The sequence below is a fragment of the Cryptotermes secundus genome, unplaced genomic scaffold, assembly GCF_002891405.2.
Source record: "Cryptotermes secundus unplaced genomic scaffold, Csec_1.0 scaffold50, whole genome shotgun sequence".
Lineage (NCBI taxonomy): Eukaryota > Metazoa > Arthropoda > Insecta > Blattodea > Kalotermitidae > Cryptotermes > Cryptotermes secundus.
This window is the reverse complement of record NW_019721758.1, coordinates 1,882,340-1,901,561: the sequence shown is the minus strand read 5'-3', so window position 1 is coordinate 1,901,561 and position 19,222 is coordinate 1,882,340. Positions and strand designations below refer to the sequence as shown.

Sequence of the window (19,222 nt, the reverse complement as noted above, 5' to 3'; positions counted from 1 at the left end):
ATTTACAACGTGCAGAACCTCGCGTGTAACACTTGTTTCGTTTTAGAGAGATCCCGGATGCAGTTCGAGGACCGGTTACTTCGACGAGGTATTTTCATGGTTTTACTCAGTCCCTATCATAAAGTTTCTGGTACGGTACGTTAGAATAGGCCACGAGCGCTTCCTTCTACGCCGAAAGCGTCATTAAAAGAATTAGCAGTCACTGCGGTTTAATCACCGACTGGCAAGCTAGGATTTCGTGCGACCTCATTTAGAAGTTAGAAACATCTTCTGTGACCACAGTACTTAAAACATTTAACTTTTCATACTTAAAACAGCCCTGTAAAGAAGTGTATTAATTTACAGCCTGAATGAAAGGCCTTATTTTGCAGCAGATTACTAAATGGGAACAGGCTCAGTGGACGTTGCCCCACAAGTATAATGGTAGAAGATTTTCACTCATTAGTTTGTTGCAGTGCTTGTTTTTAAAGAAGTAAAAGTGAAGGTTGAAGTCATGTAACACAGACTCACACACCCGCATAAAAATAGTCAAAGAATATAGGAAGATACGAAGAAAACTAATCCCAAGAATGGGAGATATTTTTCCAGAGCAGAAGTAGTTACTTTTTAGTCGTGAAAGTAGCTGGTGGTTGCACGAGAAATTGCTAATGACCTCGCTGGAGAGTCGCTGTCTATGCTGCATAATGATCAGAATTTCAGCTGTGATGAGCCGTATAGACTGTAGTGTCACCTCTTCAGAAGATGTGTCCACAGTCGGAAGACCACTAAAGGGGAAGGCAAAATATACCTGGTTACACTTTTATATTCTTGTTCTGTTATCTGGTTGTGAGGCTTGGACACAAATAAAAATAGTTCTTTACTAATACGAGTACAAGGGATAGAAACGAAATGACATATATATAACATAATATATATATATAATATAATTGTATCCCTTCATATATTTGCCCTGTATTTAGGTTAATGTTCTCTTTCAGGAATCTGAATTTCTCTACGGTTGCTACTAGTGAGGACGATGAATACAGCAGCTACCATAAGAAGAAAGTCTCCAGGGTGAGTTAATACAATTACATTAAAAAGAGAAGAGCCAATATATATGTAGGCACTGCGCAATAATTATTTGTAGTAACGAGAGTTGTTTTATGTGAAGCAATGAATACCCATTGTCACATTACAACAGTATGAGAGAAGTACAAGTAGTTTCATCAATCCGTTGCATGTAGAGTTTTAGTTTTTGTCGCGTATGAAAGTCCTTCAAAATTTATGGCAGTGTTATTCTACTGAGGATTTGCAAGTATACCTTGTGAGATTTCTAATAATCATGCATTCTTTACTGCATAAATGAACACATAATGTGGAGGAAGTATCTGTCCATCATCACGTTTTGTTTTCAGAAATACTGAGTTAGTGGCCATCGACAACATTTTATATTACTGTTCTGCAGGAAGTATTGTGCCGCCTTTTTAATTTTGGTTCTCATTGGTCGAATATAACCTGTTATTTACATGAAATTAACTGGTCGCGCCATAGCTCAAGCTGTTAGTGGCTGCCTTCCCACTGCGGCGGCCCGGGTTCGATCCCGGGTCTGGTCAAGTGCGATTTGTGGTGGACAGTGGCGCTGGGGCAGGTTTTCTCCGAGTACTTCGGTTTCCCCTGCCAATCTTCATTCCACCAGTTGCTCCACAATCACCCTCACCTATCATCTGGGGCTGGTACAATAGGCCAAAAGTGGCCGCAGTACAAGGGACTTAGTCCGACCCCACTAGCAACAAAAAAAATACATGAAATTAGGCTAGTGTGTTGTAAACAGCTCGTATAGAAAAAATGTGAACTGATATATAGTAATAAATCGTAGACTTGTGTTTGAAAACTTTTTCGACATGTGTTAGAGGTAGAGGTAGAAGTAGAGGTTTTGCAGGACTCATCTGGAAGTGTGAGGAGATTATGTTGACAGATGTTCTAGCAGAATGCCATACTGCTATGGCATTTATATCGGAATCTTACATAAAATCGAATGCCTATTTTTTCAGTTCGTTTTCGTTTCAATGTTTTTGTTTTTAAATAAGATTAATAAACATCTAAGAACGCCACTGGTAATTTTGTGAACCATTTTAAGGGGTACACACTTTCCAGTCTTGGTATATTCGTACATAATAGAAATCATAGTTCTTGTCAACGTCATTACATACATTGCAGCATTTGAAATGAAAGCAAGGCACCTCTCATAACTTTTTTGTAACCGTTCAGATTTCGGTGTATACTTTTGTTATCTGTATTTACCTTGATGGAAGTTAAACTAATTACATTTTCTCGACTTAATTAAATTAATTCATCCGTCACCGAACTAGTTCGAGTGAGTTGGATTCTTTCACTTACGCGTGACTTAGGTTAAGTTTTGCATTCACTTGTAAGACAAGAGGGCTTCACAAGTGAATTGGAAATATATTACGGTATATGGTCGGCGTTCATTTCGAAAATCTATATTTTGACGTTAGCCGGGGTTATGACTTTTAGGGGGGGTGCAGGATCGGCGGTACTTCTCAATTTAATTAGCGAATGTGTTAACCGCAAGTTATGTCTCCTAAGCTGAAAATCGCTCGATTTTGTTTGTAATTTGGGAATACGGGATTTTTTTACCCTCTTGTCTTTTCAGATCAGTCTGTTAGAATCTGGAGGAGGACGTCCTCCTGTCAAGTTTGTGAAACTTAGGAGAGACGCCTGGCTTAAACACTGTAAAATGAGAGTGATTGAATTCGGATTTGTCTAGTTGCCATTCCGGTCACAACTATTTCGGCTTTCAAGACAATAAATTCACGGAAGTTGATATTTGGTAATTTAAGTTATTAAGCATAAACAGTCTTTCAGGTGTTTGACGTTACGACTTCCTAACGACGCAGAAAAAGGGTGAACTGTTGTGTTTGTACAGCAGTATTATAAGTGCATTAATGAGTATCCAGTTGAAGTGATCATTTTCCTTCTGGCTGAGTGGGTGGGTGGAGTGTGAGTACCCCCAGGCTGTTCCGAGCTGTAGCCTGTTAACATGCCCGGGACGAGTCATGTGCCTACCGTACGTGAGCTAACCATCAAACCCACCTGTGAAGGTATAACTCAAGCTTTATAGGCATTCCATACCCCAGAATACTATTGGCATCCAAACAAACCCTCTCATAATTAATTCCTGGGTCCTGCCTGAACGACCGCCTTTGTGGTCTAGTGGCCAGATTTCCTGGCTACAGATCCAGAGGTCCGGGTTCGATTCCCGGCGCTGTCAGATTTTCTGAGAAGTAGTGGGTCTGGAACGGGGTCCACGCAGCCTCGTGAAGATAATTGAAGAAATATTTCAAGGAAATAGCGTCTCCGGTCTAGAAAACCATAATTAACGACCGTGAGAATTCGTTGCACTGACCACGCGGCACCCTCTATCCGCTAAAGTTGGCACCAACTTCGCCGACAAGCGGCGGTCGCTCGGTCGGTATAGTTCGCTTGTTTTGTTTGTTTGTCCAGCCTGAGCAGTGAACACTAGTTACCCCGAGATCGGAAACTATATGCAAGCATAACAGAACTCTCACACTACAAACTTACATAGAGAAAGATTAACGAGGCTACATTTTGTTCAACAAAAATTGTGGATATAGCGAATCAGACTTGCTACTTTCCGATCAGCCTAGCGCTTCATCAGTAGGGATCTATCGAGAAATGATTAGATAGCCTTTTTAAGCTGCTGTGGCAGATCGTGAGCAACTGCATGACGATATTCAAGGTCAGGTTCTATTACTGCACATGCCCTCCCACTTCGGTTCCCGTACTGCTGGCAAATGTCCAAACTTGGGGGAACAGCTCTGTCGCAGGTAGCATGTCTGCCTTGGATTTGGAGACTTGTGGATCGAATCTGTTGGTCGACTGTTTGCTGTCGTCGAGTTGAAACCTCGGTTTCATATATTCCTGTAGATCTTATTAGTTTAGGTCAATCGTGTGTCTGCCCCACATTCCAGGTTGCTTATTTCTAATAACTTATTTTTGCACTAAGTTTACAGGGGAGGAACACATCTGTCCGTTTCTCCACATGTTGTAGACATATTTTGAGTTTTCTCAAGGAACTTAGATAAAACTGTGCATTTGGGCCCATTAAATATTTGCGGGTCTGTATCGGCCCCCACTTTGCGCAAAGGTTAAATGTAACTATCACTTTATCATTTTTATGTGAGAGACATTTAACGAAATGAAGGGAGAAACACTCATGAGGCTCTTTACAGTTTAATTTCTGTAGAGTGAATCCTTCGCGTTATTTAGTAGGCTGGAACAAAACTGACGAGGACACGTTGAAAAGATACGCCATGAAAGCTTATACCGCTGTATACCACTCGTGGATAAAGAGGTAATTTCCCTGGTAATCACATTCAAAGTGTTTAGATGTTCCAAAACAACCAGAAATTCAAGGTCAGTTTTCCAATTTTCGCCCCTCAGTTGTGGAAAGAAACTGGATCTCTTTAACTTTCATGTCCAAAAATATTAGTATTTCTGAGTTAAGTCCCACACTTTCTTGACGTTTTTGCCTAAGGTCAGGCATCGAACATCGCAGTGGTATGGTGCACCCTACAGCATCCAAATTTTATATCAGGTATATGAATTGTCTGGCTCGTATGAAATTCCTAAGTTTCACAGCTGTGGTTGTCGTATGGTTCACATTTAAAACAGTTTTCCAGATTGCTTTCTGGTAAATAATACAGAGAAAGACCAATGTTTCTTCACAAGGACTCTTTTTCCTGAAACTATATTATCTTCAATCGTTTTCAAGAGATCTTTGTTTTTACCTCTCAGATTTGTTAATTGCTCTTTGGTTACACTGTTAATTTTTTTGTTTTTCCCCATGATAGCAAACATCGAATGTGTTTGACAGCCTTTCATACAAGTATTTGTGGCTTTTATAGCTCCCAGAGACAGTAATTTAATAACGACATCAAACTTGTTCACATCTCCTGTAAATATCAGTAATTGAGGCTATGTCACTTCAGTCACCATTACCGAACGTTGTAAAGAAGTACCCGGATGCTTAAACTGTATTATTTAACTCTCTTGGCAAATCTCTTTTAGTTTATTCCAACGACATACAATGGTTCCGCTGGGTAAAGTTGTATTTTTAAAGGCTGTTTTGTTTTCTGCAGCCACCACACACTGTTTAGTAAATAATTTGCTGTGCCAATAAAGAACGCGCTTTAGTTGCCGAAATCAGCAACTTGTTTTGAGATGTAAAACTAGTTTTTTTTTCGAAATCAGCATCAACTCTTTGGCTTTATTTGTTCGTGCATCCAAAGGCAAATAGGCGCAATGTCCTTCATATGTTCGTAAATTGAGATTAAGGACCTTGAGTACGGAAACTGTATTAGGCATACAGCAAAAGATTCTACATTTGTGAAGAATTATTGTTCGTCCTATTTTTTGTTAAACATTCGGTGCTTATTGTCCATTTGTTGTTGCTTTGTTGTACGTGGACAACTGTGCACATTTATTAAGAACAGAATATGTATACTATTTCGTCACGTTCAATAGGTACATATCGATTCCAAATCATTTATGTCACCGAATAAAGGCGTTCAACCGACTAGCAACAGATGCGAATCTAGCATCTTAAAAAAAAAAGGCGCCACTGTAACAGTATGCCTCAATCATGCGAGCAGCCAGGATACCATGTTTTTTTTGTTAATATTTGATATAAACCTTATTTTCAATTTTGTTTCCAAAAATCCAGGCGGAGAGTAAATGTCTGTTTTTCGTACAATAGGCCAGAAGTGGCCGCAGTACAAGGGACTTAGTCCAACCCGCACTAGCATTAAAAATTAAAACAAATGTTTCACTTAAATTTGTCAACGTTCGCTTCCTTCCACATCCTTTCCCGTTCATTATTTACTGACCATGCTGCTATTCGACTCCATACAGATTAGTCTAAATTACTGACATTGTCGTTAAAATAAATTCCGTGGGTTTAGTCCGCAAGCCAACTATACCGACCGAGCGAGCGACCGCAGCTTGTCGGCGAAGTTAGTGCCAACTTCAGCGGAAAGACGGTGTCGCGTGGTCAGCGCAGTGGATCCCTACGGCCGTTAATCTCGGTTTTCTAGACCGGACTAAATCAATGACGCGGTTGTTAAATAAACCACAAATAAGTAAATAATTTTGGCTGCCTAAAAGCTTCTTTGAATAAGCCAGTACTTAATAAAATGGTGTGTCTGCTCCTTGTTTTATCACCGGTACCGCTGTTGTCAACATGCATAGTGCGAGCATATGTCGATAATTATACTATGTGTGTTATTATTAGTGACTGGGAAAAGAATCCGTCCTGGAAGGAAGAATTATTTTCTCTGTGTGTGAAGTGTCGGCGGATACTCGAAACACGTGAGCGCTGACAAGCTCGTGTTGTGAGAGGTGTGTTAATAAGAAAGCAGGTCGGACGGCCTGTCACGTGAAGTGTGGTATGCGACCGGTCCGTCTCCTTCACAACGTGCAACGCGGCAAGTTGCGCTACGGTAGATTACAATTTTTGAATACAAAATTATAGCCGATCTTGAACGATTTATAGTGGTCTCACCAGGCATGGTAACGTGTATGACAGAACGCGGTCGAGTGGAGAGTTTCCCTGTTTTATATTCATAAGGTACTGGGTTAGAATATTGGCGTTCGGACAGATTGTCTTGACTTTAAGGTTTCAGTGGGTTCTGTCAGTCTCGAAACACGGAAGCTATATTAGACGGCTGTATAGGAGGCTGTTCTAGAAGTAAATGCAGAGAAAACGAAGTAGGCCTGTGTGTTCATGTCTGGGCATCAGAATGCAGGACGGACTCGTAAGTCCGTGTAATATGACAGATCCTACGGAAATGTGACAAACCATTTCTGATTGGCAGTAACAAATCAGACCTGCATTCGCGAAGAAATAATCAAGCGTAAGATTCATTTCAGGAAATACCGAAATTCGTTTGAGCAGTCATAGTTCCTGGCTACATATCCAGAGGTCCTGGGTTCGATTCCCAGCGCTACCAGATTTTCTGAGAAGTAGTGGGTCTGGAACGGGGTCCACTCAGCCTCGTGAGGCTAACTGAGGAGCTGTTTCAAGGAAAAAGCGGCTCCGGTCTCGAAAACCGAGATTAACGGCCGTGGGGATCCGTTGCGCTGACCACGTGACACCCTCAATCCGCAAACGTTGGCACTAATTTCGCTGACAAGCGGCGGTCGCTAGGTCGGTATAGTTAGCTTGCGGACTACAGGCCACGGAGTTCTTTTTATATTTTGACTTTCCATCCGCTATATAGAAACACAGAGATTAAAATAGATTTTACAGTAAATACATCGCTTCGATGACCTATTCGCAGTTGGGGGGTAAGGTAAAGGGTAAAATTATCTCTGGGCTTAATGATTAAGCACCCCGCCATGAAGACGTACAAGGAATGGCGGTGTAGCTCCGGCATTCTTAAACAGTATTAAAATGGATCTTAAAAAATAAATGAGTGTGGAGTGGATTCATTTGGCTTGGGATAGGTTTCAGTAGTGGGTTCGTTTGAACACTGATGAACCTTCGTGTTCTTCATAACGGTGAGGATCGAACGTTGTCATCGCGCGGTTATTAGCATCCTGCTTCGTATTCAGGAGTTCCCGCTCCGGCTCTTCTGAGATTTTCGTAGTTTTCTTGTTCATCCAGACAAATGTCCGGCTGTTATCAAATTATGTCGCTGTTTCTTCCGTTCGCATCTTTGCAACCTTTATTTTCCAATCTTACTTAGCTTCGTTGAATAAACCATAATGACAGACACAGTGAGAACTTGCTTGAGTAGTTTAGCGGCTTTTAGCTTCTTAAGAAGGATTCTGCCCATGGAGGTGATTAGTTTTTCACAGTACCTCCAGGCTAATGAATGCTGTGCTGGTTAAAGTATGTCACGATCGCTTCCTTTCACATCTTTCGAAGTTGTAATCATACCATCATTCCACGTTATAGGTCCCTAACTTTAGTAGCTAGGAAAGCATCATGAAATAGCCAAAGGGTAGTGATACGTGTGTGAACGATTCCCACATTCATGTGAACCGAATGGATAGATGACTGAAAGGAAATGCTGTAGAAGGAGGTAGGTACACTCGAGGTGGAAGCGTGACAACGCTAAGCAGATGTGGAAGGACTTTGGGTGTTTTTCCCATGAATCGCTGCGTTCAAAACGAACTTAGGACCCACTTGACTTCCTATCCTAAGAGTAACCGTGTGTTATTAAGGCCCTATCGTGAAGCGGATCACCCATTCATCGAAATCCGAGGGTAGTCTTTTCTTTTATTGGCCTAGTTTGTTCTACGTTTTCACGATCCGGTTTATCCACCTCTACCACAAATCTAACATGTCCTGATCGTGGATCGAACCCGGGACGCCGTGGTGGGAAACCGACGACTGATCGCCAGAGTACAGCCCAGGCTTAGCTCCCAATGATTTCATTTGTTTCGACCAATGAAGATGCACGTAGGACAGAATTTGGAACTAATGCACTCACACGGGATGTCCAGAAGTAGCTAAGCAGAGAGGCTAAAACATTTTATGCTGCTGGCGTTATTAACTTGACAGGACGTGATAGTGTAAAGGGAGCATATCTTGAAAAAGAGTGAATGTTCGGCGATTCTGGCATGTATATTCTGTTTGTAAAAAATAAAGTCCAGGTCAACCTTGAACCACCTACATATTTTGCAGGAAGTGTTCTTCAGAAATTTGGTTATGTTTTTCGTTCCCGTCCACTGATAACTATGAACGTTACAGCTGTTGATATTAGTTTCCAACCTGGTTCCATGTCAGATGTTAATGGTATGATGATATGTGTTCAGAACGGAACCTGGGTTAGACAGACACCTGCCTTTATGGGAACATTTCCGTAGCTTCGGGAATATAGAGTGAAACCCGATGTNTTTGCTTTCCACATCGCAGTACAACAGCCGTTCAAACCACTCTGGTCACGCCTGTTGCTATACGAACTTGAACCATCTCGAGCATCATTTGCTCTGTGCTTCAAGTCGCTGCTGATGACGCTGCTTCCGGCATCAGTTTTTGGTTTTTGGTGTCTCTCTTCGTCTGATGCCTACCCTTTGACCTGTCCAGCAAGAAGTCCCTGCCAGTAGCTACGCTACAGCTGGTATAGCTCTCAGGGTCCTTTGCATACTCAAACCCCCTCACCACGATAAGGTGGACACACCAACGAGGGGGGCTCTTACTAAATGGAAATTGTTTAACGCGGAAACGAAAAGAAAATTTAAAACACAGCAAGGTTATAGTAACATAAAAGGAACGTAGCTTTTATAATGAATTATGATATGCTGATTCCGAATGTTGACACATGTGTATGAGTGCGAGGGGTGAGCCATAAAAATCGACCCTCGCACTGCGACCTTCAATGATTTATTGTGCTTCCCCTTTGGATTAACCCTATATTAATCCTACACTTCGAATGAAATGTAGGACTTTATTTATGGGGGCGCCATAAAAGTCTCTTGGTTCCATGAAGAATTTACCCAGGTGACGATATCTTAGGTAAGCTATAGCCTCACAATCACATGAGATGTGCGTGGCTGATTTATCTTCTTGTAGGCGCCTTTCACAAGTTGGGTCGTCTGTGAGCCCCAGTTTGAAAAGGTGCCCTTTTAGGTGGTAGTGTCCTTAAATTAAATGTATGTTGACACATACATTTTCTCCAAGGCGAAAACAGCGTGTTATTTTTTTTTTTTTTCAATTTTTTTACTTGGTGTTCTTCCAGATTTTGTCGACCATGATGTGAGAATTCTTAATGAATAAAAGTTTATTCTCATTTGAATAAGCCAAGATTATTATTTCAGACTGCGTAACAAGGGTTGTGATAGTCACTATGAGATTACAAAATAGTGCGTCTTACAACTTTTTTTTTATTGTATTTGCTAAGCAATTTTGACTGTCGTTCAGTATGGTTGCGGAACTTGGTCTCTGACATTAAAGGAGGAACATATACTGAGGTTGTTTGAAAACAGGGTATTGAGAAGAATATTTGGACCGAAGAGAGATGAAGTGACAGGATGTTGGATAAAACTGCACGAGGAGCTTCATAACTTTTACTCTTCTTCAAGTACACATATTGTGCTGTGATTATTTAGGTAAAAAAAGAAAGTAAATGTATCCCAGTAACAGGCCTTGGAGGCCCATAGAGTTGTGAGAAGTTCAGGTTCCCACAATCGGCTAATAGATGGCGGCAAGGTTGTCAGCCCTACGCGCCGGCCGTCCTCTACCCCCAAGAATATTCCTCGTACTCATTTCTGTTAGAGGCTGAGTCGACCCCAGGGCCATAGTGCGGCTGGAATGATTAGGCCAGTTGAAAAAAGAATCCAATGAATTCATCGGGACTTGAACCTGCGACCTTCCGGCTTGTAGCATAGTGCCTCAACCAACTACGCTACCGCGTGCCCCGCAATTGAGGTAAAATAGTTTAATTAAAGTACGTAAGGCGTAATCTACGTGTTAGACGAAATCTGTGTGGCACAAAAACAAAACAAACTCCATGGCCTGTAGTCCGAAAGCGAACTATATCAACCGAACGACCGCCACTTTTCGCCGAAGTTAGTACCAACTCTTGCGGATAGAAGATGTCGCGTGGTTAGCGCAACGGATTCCCACTGCCGTTAATCACGGTTTTCTAGACCGGTGCCGCTATTCCCTTGAAATAGCTCCTCAGTTACCCTCACGAGGCTGAGTGGACCCCGTTCCAGATCCGCTACTTAGAAAATCTGGTAGCGCCCGAAATCGAACCGGGACCTCCGGATCTGTAGCCAGGATCTCTCACCACTAGACCACAGAGGTGGTCTTTGTGGGGCACGAAAAGAGAGAGAGAGAGAACAGGTCCCTTGGGATCCCGTCACCGAATATTTTAGGCTCTGCTGTATGAACCGGAAAACGCCATGTCCTTTGCGCCACCTCCTGCTACATGTACACCTGATTGAAGTATCTTTGGGTCGATACGTCGTCGACGTGCATCCAAGCATACGTATCACAGAGATGAGAATTGTGCTGATTGTATAAATGTTTATTTTTGCTGTGATGGAAGGCATAGAATGTGTAACGTTATTGGCTAAGAGGCACGAGGGGAAAGGATGAGTTGAGTAGACAGACACTTGTTTGTCGTTTTTCGCTTCACGCGTGATCACACTCACGTGGTGGCGCACATGTGTGGCACAGAGTTACTCTGGTTGACCACACAAGGGCAGCGTCCTACTGATAGTACATACGGCACGTGTATACATCTTCCGAGCCCCAGCCAGTGGTCCGCGGGCCGGCCTGATTTAGAGCCGTCTGCACATTTCAGTTAGCGCCGTAATATATAGGCATTATGCTTTACGACAGCTGGAAACATTACTTTTACATATAGGGAATTACATTTCTTTCGTATCTTTTTCGCGGTAAAGTAGTTCTTTCTTTGCAATAGATCTCAGTTTGTAAGCCAAGTATGGTAAGTTTTCTTTCCATATAGGCCTATACCGACCGCCTTTGTGGTCTAGTGGTCAGAGTTCCTGTCTACAGATCCAGAGTTCCGGGTTCGATTCCCAGCGCTACCAGATTTTCTGAGAAGTGGTTTGTCTGGAATGGGGTCCACGCATCCTCGTGAGGATAACTGAAGAGCGGCTTCGGTCTAGAAAACCGAAATTAACTGCCGTGGGGATTCGTTGCGCTGACCACGCGACACCCTCTGTCCGCCAAAATTGGCACCAACTTCGCCGACAAGCGGCGGTCGCTCGGTCGGTATAGTTAGATTGCAGACTAAAACCACGGAGTTATTTTTTTTGTTGTTTTTTTTTTACAGGCCTGTACCAAGAAGGAATTTCTGGCAGCTCAAGTTATTTAGTATCTCTGCGTGCATACGTGTCATTGATGAATATTCAGTGTTGGTGATATTTATCCTGGGACTATGTAAGGTCGGCCAGTGTCGGTGATGATGCCTCTTCTATATTCATACCACATAAAGGCGTTCGGCTTTGTATTGCAAATAAGGAGGGCTGTGTTTTGACGCTCTGATCGGCTAGTGACATTTGTAGTCTATAATATTCACAGCGTCTAGAGTGAGACAGACACTTCCGGTCCTCGGAAAAGCCATTGCTGGGATACAGGTCCATGAATCGAAAGAAANCAATTTTGTTCTGATTCCTTATTACTTTGTTTTCAATCATTAAAGATTGAACACAATTGCCCCTTTTTGTTTTCCCTTTTTCCACGTTTATAATTTCCCACGTACTTCTCATTTTATTATTGGATCTAGAGATAAGTTTATTATAGTGAATCACTAGTGCGTGTGAGACTGGCATTCGGTACTTTCCGTCGCTGGATCCTACTCTGAGCCGGGTGAATCCGTTCCCTTTCTTCGTGCCATATTTTTCTAAGGTCCACTTTAATAGGTGGTTCTTCTCCCAGCCAGTCACGGTAGCCGAGCGGTATGAGGCGTGTATTGTCTTCGCTCGCTCGTAAGCCGGAATCGTGGGTTAGAATACCACACAAGGCATAGATGTTTGGTATGTGTATGTGTTTATTGTGTGTTTGTGCTGTCCTGTGTTTAGGTAGAGGCCTTGCGACGAGCTGTTCACTTGTCCAAGGAGTCCTACCGCCTGTAAAATGATCAAAATGAGAAAACAACCTCCACACCTCAAGGTATAAGAGGAACGGATTAAGTACGTAAGTTGTTCTCCCATGTACATCTGGGTCGTCCAGCTATTCTCTTCCCTTGAGTTTTGAGACTGAAGTATTGTATGAATTTCTCACAGCTTCACACGTGCTGCATGTGACGCTCATCTCATCAGTGGTTTATCACCCTGACAAACCTTAGGAGCAGATTACAAGTTCTGAAGTTCTGAAACACATACATGTATTCTGCAGACAAAATGCAGAGTATTCAGCTGTTACGGAAGGTGTTGCATACAGTACCCTCTGTGGTACGAAGGATTAAGAAACAAGACATTTAGGCACGGACTTACGACACTTAGTTTTCCCCAAGCGCGTTCGCATGAATGAAGACGTCAGCAGGTACTGCTTAGAGGTCAGGATTTCAGATGTTGGAGCTTCGTACCGTCGCTATTGCTTGTTGTATTTGTTGTTTCTTATATTAAACATGTTCCTACATAATTGTACCCACTCAGCCTCGTGAAGATAATTGAGGAGCTATTTCAAGGAAATGGCGGCTCCGGTCTAGAAAACCGAGATTAATGGCCGTGGTGATTCGTTCCGATGACCACGCGACACCCTATATCCACTAAAGTTGACACTAACTTTGCCGACAAGCTGTGGTCGCTCGGTCGGTATAGTTCGCTTGCGAACTAAAACCACGGATTTTTTGTTTGTTTGTTTATAATGCTTCTCTGTGCCCAAATATTACGCAATGCACTTGTTCCCATTGGTAGCAGGGGCTTCTGCACCGAAGATTAAGAGGTCAAAACGTGAACTTGGCGTCCTTTTTTTTTTAGAAAATATAGTGACAAAAAGGAGACTCCATCGAATTACTAAGTGGTGTGATGTTATCGGTGAGCTTGTTTCAAAGGTGTAAGTTCTGTTCCTCCGAAACGTCAGTATCCACCTACGAGACTACGCGGTGTCACAACGCAGAAGACTACAATTTTAACAGCATTCTTTATATAATTGATTTACCATATTTGCCAATGTATAAGAGGTATTAAAAAAAGTGCCCCACCGAATCACCTTGTTTCTATTCCACTGAACATTCGTGGTGCAAACATAAAAAGTTGTTTTGTTTCATTCTGGTTTCACAGCGCGCCACGAACAACCACAGGACGACATCAAAGAACCTGCTTCTCAAGAACGACAGGCGGCACACGTTCGGCCCTCGTCAAGAGAATAATAAGAAAGAGGACACGAGCCTATTTGGTTTATAAGTTCTAACTTAACTAACAAAAATGAAAAGTTTTAATATATCAAGGCAGCCGCTTTATCTTTTTATAATCAAAAGTTGTCCCTGTGCTTAACGAATTAGGCACTACGCCATGAAGGTATATGGGGGAGTGGATGTATAGATCCACATTTTCTTACCTCGGCACTAGCCGGATGTGAGTGGTCAGCTGCACACCCCAGCCGCTTTACCCCCGGGGAAGGAGCTCTCGGTACCCATTGGATAGGAGGTTGGGTGGACCGCAGTTCCGGTCTGGACGACGTGGAGAAGAGAAAAATTTTGACCCTACCGAGACTCGAACTCCGACCCCTCTGTCGTCCTACCCTAGCTAGTCGCCATACCAACTGCTCTAGTCCGGCAGTTGCGCATTATAGGCATTTGCCAACGCGCTTTACGCTTCCCAGTGAGGATTTCATCAACACGATCGGACATGGTGTAGTAAGAAAATACAGTGTGTGTGTCACTACTTTGTTTACCTAATCACCTCGCATCTCAAACCAGTATGGTGACCATGAAAACACAGAGGTACAATACGTTTTAATTACTCGTTTAACGTCGTAAGGACAGTGGCCGGAAGTCAAAAGGCTTTGAAACTGAGGGTGTTTGCCTTCAAATCGAAGGTGACAGTTATTAACGGAAATTTGTCTGACATAAAATAGAACGAACACTTGTTTGTGTAAACAGAAACTAAACTCCTTACTCTGTTGCCAGCAAAATGCCGGGACAGAGATGAAACCCAAAAATTAAAAACCGAGGATGTGATGCCAGGATCGTCGCACCACTCAGGGAGTGATGAGAATGAGTGTGGAGCAATGATGGAATGGTGATTGGCAAGGGAAAGCCGAAGAAACTGTGAGAAAATCTGATCCATTGCCACTTCGCCCATCACGAATCTCTAATGAACCCACTGGATTTTGAACCCGGGCATTCACGGTGAGCGTCTGAATGCCCAAGCTATGGCACGTCCCTAGTGTAAATATTAAACTAAAATATTGACTTCAATGGGCGGCCTGCGCGTATGGCTGACAACCTTGCCGCCATCTATGAGCCGATTGTCTAGAAAATGTGGGAACCTCAGCATCTCACAACTCTATGGGTCTCCACGGCCTGTTACAAGGATACCTTTACTTTTTTTACTTGATTGACTTCCTCCTGTGACGTGGCTCACGTGTGGTATGCAGGAACGTACACGCATCGGAACACAACCCATAAAATCTTGCCGAGAATAGGCAGTTAGCCCCAGGCCGATGGTTCGATCGAAAAGAGCCACTGCTGGTAGCAGATGTCCGCGATGTCCTTCAGATGACGCTGATCTTTTTATTTCTTTCTTTTGTACTACCGGTATTCGTTGTTGTTTTTAATGTACTGATGAACTTGGTGTCCATAGTGGTTGAAACCATTGGCAACTATACGAGTATTTAAGCAGTTGGTGGTCCGCGAACAGTTGCCGGTTTGAAAATTCTGCTTAGGGCGTGTTTATTTCACTACAAGCAGAAAAATGCTAGTTTACAAGTAGTGGTCTTTTTCGTTTCCTTTTCGCAAATAAAGCGTGTTGAACTGTAAAGCTCTCCCAGTCTTTCTTTAGTTGTGATTAATGGTACGACAGGCTGAGGCTGAATACCCATTTTGGGTGATCATGGCATCTTTAAAGCTAACGACTTTCACGGTAAACAACCATGTTCAGATGTGGCTGTTTGTAGGCTGTTGTGTTATTTGTATCAACTTTTGCGGATAGAGGGTGTCACGTGGTCAGCGCAACAGTTCCCCACGGCAAAGTTGGCACTAACTTCGCCGACAAGCGGCGGTCGCCCGGTCGGTATAGTTCGCTTGCGGACTACAGGCCACAGAGTTTTTTTTTTGTTTATTGTGTTATTCGTGCCAATGGTGGCAGAGCCCAAGGGCAAGGGGGCTTAATCACCCGTTTTGTTATAAACATCTGATACACAAATTTACCCATACTTCAGAAAATCATTTTAAGAAGGCAGCGAAAATCATGTTACAACATATAGGATAGTTATTTTTATGCAGAAAGAAATGGACAGTGGCCCTGATAATAATATGACTAATCCAACATCTAAAAAAATCTTCTTTTACGTCATGTGAAGGTTAGAGAAGCTGGAACCCAACATCAACAATGTAATATGCGTCGTCTCCAGTTAGTGATGTACCGTTGCATCATCATTAACAAGTTACTGGATTCCGCGTTTGTGCTGTTGATACACTGTTTGTGTCACAAATTCTCTTTATGATGCATGATAGAGATGAATGGCCTTTGTAAATTTGAATGGAACATAGAGGCGCTAAAAAAGATTAGCAGAAATCAACTTTACTAAAATAGGATTCAGGTGACAATAAGGCTGTTGACCTAGAGAATCATACTGCTGCTGCATTTATCTCACTACAGCGTGTACCACCACCGCCACCGCCGAAGACGACGTTTTAAATTTCTTAAGTTTTCAGAAACTTTATTTTTCAAAACGCTTTCTATTTGTTAATAATTTCATTATTCGAAATAAATAAATTTTGTATATTTTAAAAATATATGAAGTACACGTATTTAAACTTTTATAAACTTAAGTCCCTTTAGTTTACAAGAAACACTGAAGTTTACTGAAAATTCCGAAATTATGTAAACTTGATTTTTTATATTCTCAGAACTAGTATTCAACACATATCACTACCGTTTACCTATATATAATTTATTAGGAATGAAATTAGATCACATTGGAGAAAATTACGAGGTTGGAAATATAAATGAGCATATGGAGACTAGGACTCGAAATAAGCTGTTGTTATGTCTCATTCTAGCTGTATGATGAAACAGACGCTTCGCAAGTTTATGGACTGGTCATTAAATACTAGAAAACCACTGTTCCTGTTAATCACAGATATTTATAATGGCCTTGGAGTATGGAATACCAGATTTCAGTTTGTGGGAAGAATATATTGTTAGTACCTGCATGGTACAATGTGCGAATATTATCCTCACTGACATGCGCATGGGATCATGGGAAGTTGAAAATAATCTTATGCCCTNCACAGATATTTATAATGGCCTTGGAGTATGGAATACCAGATTTCAGATTGTGAGAAGAATATATTGTTAGTACCTGCATGGTACAACGTGCGAATATATTATCCTCACTGGCATGCGCATGGGATCATGGGAGGTTGAAAATAATCTTATGCCCCTTTTCATAGAGGGAAGTAATGGATGTCGGTTACTTATGAAACTGAAGCAACCACGGTGCTGTATACGCTTATAGGGATCACAAAATTCAGATCACTGTAATTATCTCCAAGCAAATAACGTGACGCAGTCAGTCGACTCACCCAGGGCACGAGCGTCAAGCGTGACAAGCCAACGTGAGGAATGCCATTGAGCTCTTTTTATTTATAAAGCTAGAGCACTTCAGTTCCAAACCAGTCGACAGAGACCAATTGTTAGGTGGAAGACGTCGGTTTTGTTAACTGCCTTTAGCTATGGTGACACACAACGCAACAGTTTTAGAAGAGGATCAGTCTTTAGCCGAAGAATCTCCGCTGATTAATCAGCAACGCAAAAGGCGTATGCTCAATAACGAGGTATAATTACTGCAGTGTATAGGGATTTCCGAAGGTCTTGTTGCTTTCATGCATTACATTCTTCTTGGTAGAGAGTGGATGAACCGTTCAGCCAGTTCCCTCACCCTGTCCACTCTGCGCACTTCTTGTGTGTCCATGCACTCACTCATGGAGCTGAGCCCTTCTTGAGAAGCCACCACTCGTGCAGCAACTCTACAACTTCCCAACATTTTATGGAACCCAAAGGTTCATTACCGTGTTCACAAGAGTCCTTCACTGGCCCCTATCCTGAGCCAGATCAATCCAATCAATACCATCCATCCTATCTCTCCTAGATCAATTTTAATATTGTCCACCCACCTATGCCTTGGTCTTCCTAGTCGTCTCTTTCATTTTGGCTTTCCTGTATGAATTCCTCTTCTCCCCATTTGTGCTACATGCCCTGCCCATATCATAATCCTTGACGTGATCACCCTAATTACACTTGGAGAAGAGCACAAATTATGAAGCTCCTCATTATGCAGTTTTCTCCAACCTCCCGTCACTGCATTTGTCTTCAGCCCAAATATTCTCCTCAATACCCTGTTCTCAAACAACCTCAGTCTATGTTCCTCCCTTAATGTCAGAGACCAAGTTTCACACCCACATGGAAGCACATGCAAACCTAAAGTTTTGTATATTCTAATTTTTATGTTCTTAGCAGACTAGAAGACAAAAGGTTCTGGACTGAATGGTAGCAAGCATTACCTGAGTTCAGTCTCCTCTTAATTTCCTCCTGAATCAAATTTTGATTTGTTATAATCATTCCCAAATATCTGAACTGTACCACATTTTCAAAACATCTGTTACCTATCTTTATGTCATGATTTTGCCCTGAATTTTGGTAATGAGACAGCCACATATACTTAGTTTTCTCTGTGTTTACTTCTAGAACAACCTCCTTACTTGTGTCAGTTGAAGTCTGTTTTTTCTTTATGGTATCTATATTATCACTGAGTAGATTCACATCATCAGCATAGACCAGCAGCTGATGTGTCCCATTTGATTACAGTCCCGCCTGATTTTCCTGGACATTCCTAATGGCACAATCTAAATCAAAGTTGAAGAGGAGTGGCGATAAATCATCTCCTCATTTTAGACCATTCTGGATAAGAATATTATCAGACAGATGTTTACCTATACGGACTTTGCTATATGTTTCGTTTAAACACATTTTAATCAACCTAACTAGTTTCATGGTACCCCAAACTCTAATATAATATTGTACAATACTTCCCTCCTAACTAAATCATAGGTTTTCTTGAAGACTATGAATAGATGTACTGTGTCATTCTACTCCCATATTTTCTCCAATAGCTGACAAATGCAAGGGATCTGATCACTAGTTGATCTGTTACATCAAAATCTACACTGATGATCCCCAGTAATTTCGTCTATGTATGGACTTAACCTTGAGAGAAGAATATTGGATAAAATTTTATATTAAATTGATAGCAGTGATATCCCCCAATAATTATAACAGCCAGTTTTGTCACCCTTCTTGTGAACTGACATAATAATAGTCTCCTTCCACTGATCAGGCAATTTTTCCTCATGCCAAATAGACGTAATTAGATTGTGGATCTTAGAACGTAATATTTCACCTCCTTCTTGAATAAGTTCTGCCGGAATTTGATCACAACCTGGCGATTTATACCGTTTCAATTTTGCAATAACACTTTCAACCTCAAAAGGGC

The 19,222-nt window shown here is 41.9% G+C and overlaps 1 protein-coding gene across 7 annotated transcripts in view; it reads left to right on the top strand.

The window, feature by feature from the left end:
* Positions 1-19,222, top strand: part of LOC111875595 (transcription factor cwo) — a 53,348-nt gene that overhangs the window by 15,423 nt on the left and 18,703 nt on the right. For 3 of the 7 annotated variants that reach the window (XM_023871948.2, XM_023871947.2, XM_033755880.1), the window contains exon 3: positions 978-1,053. The exons of 1 other annotated variant lie outside the window; for it this stretch is intronic. In XM_023871948.2, coding sequence (XP_023727716.1) covers positions 978-1,053 — 76 coding nt within the window. Of the gene's footprint in view, positions 1-977; positions 1,054-12,627; positions 12,698-14,633; positions 14,856-17,362; positions 17,508-19,222 lie in introns of those variants that run through there. 3 more of the 7 variants (XM_023871951.2, XM_023871952.2, XM_023871949.2) reach the window with 3 other exon arrangements.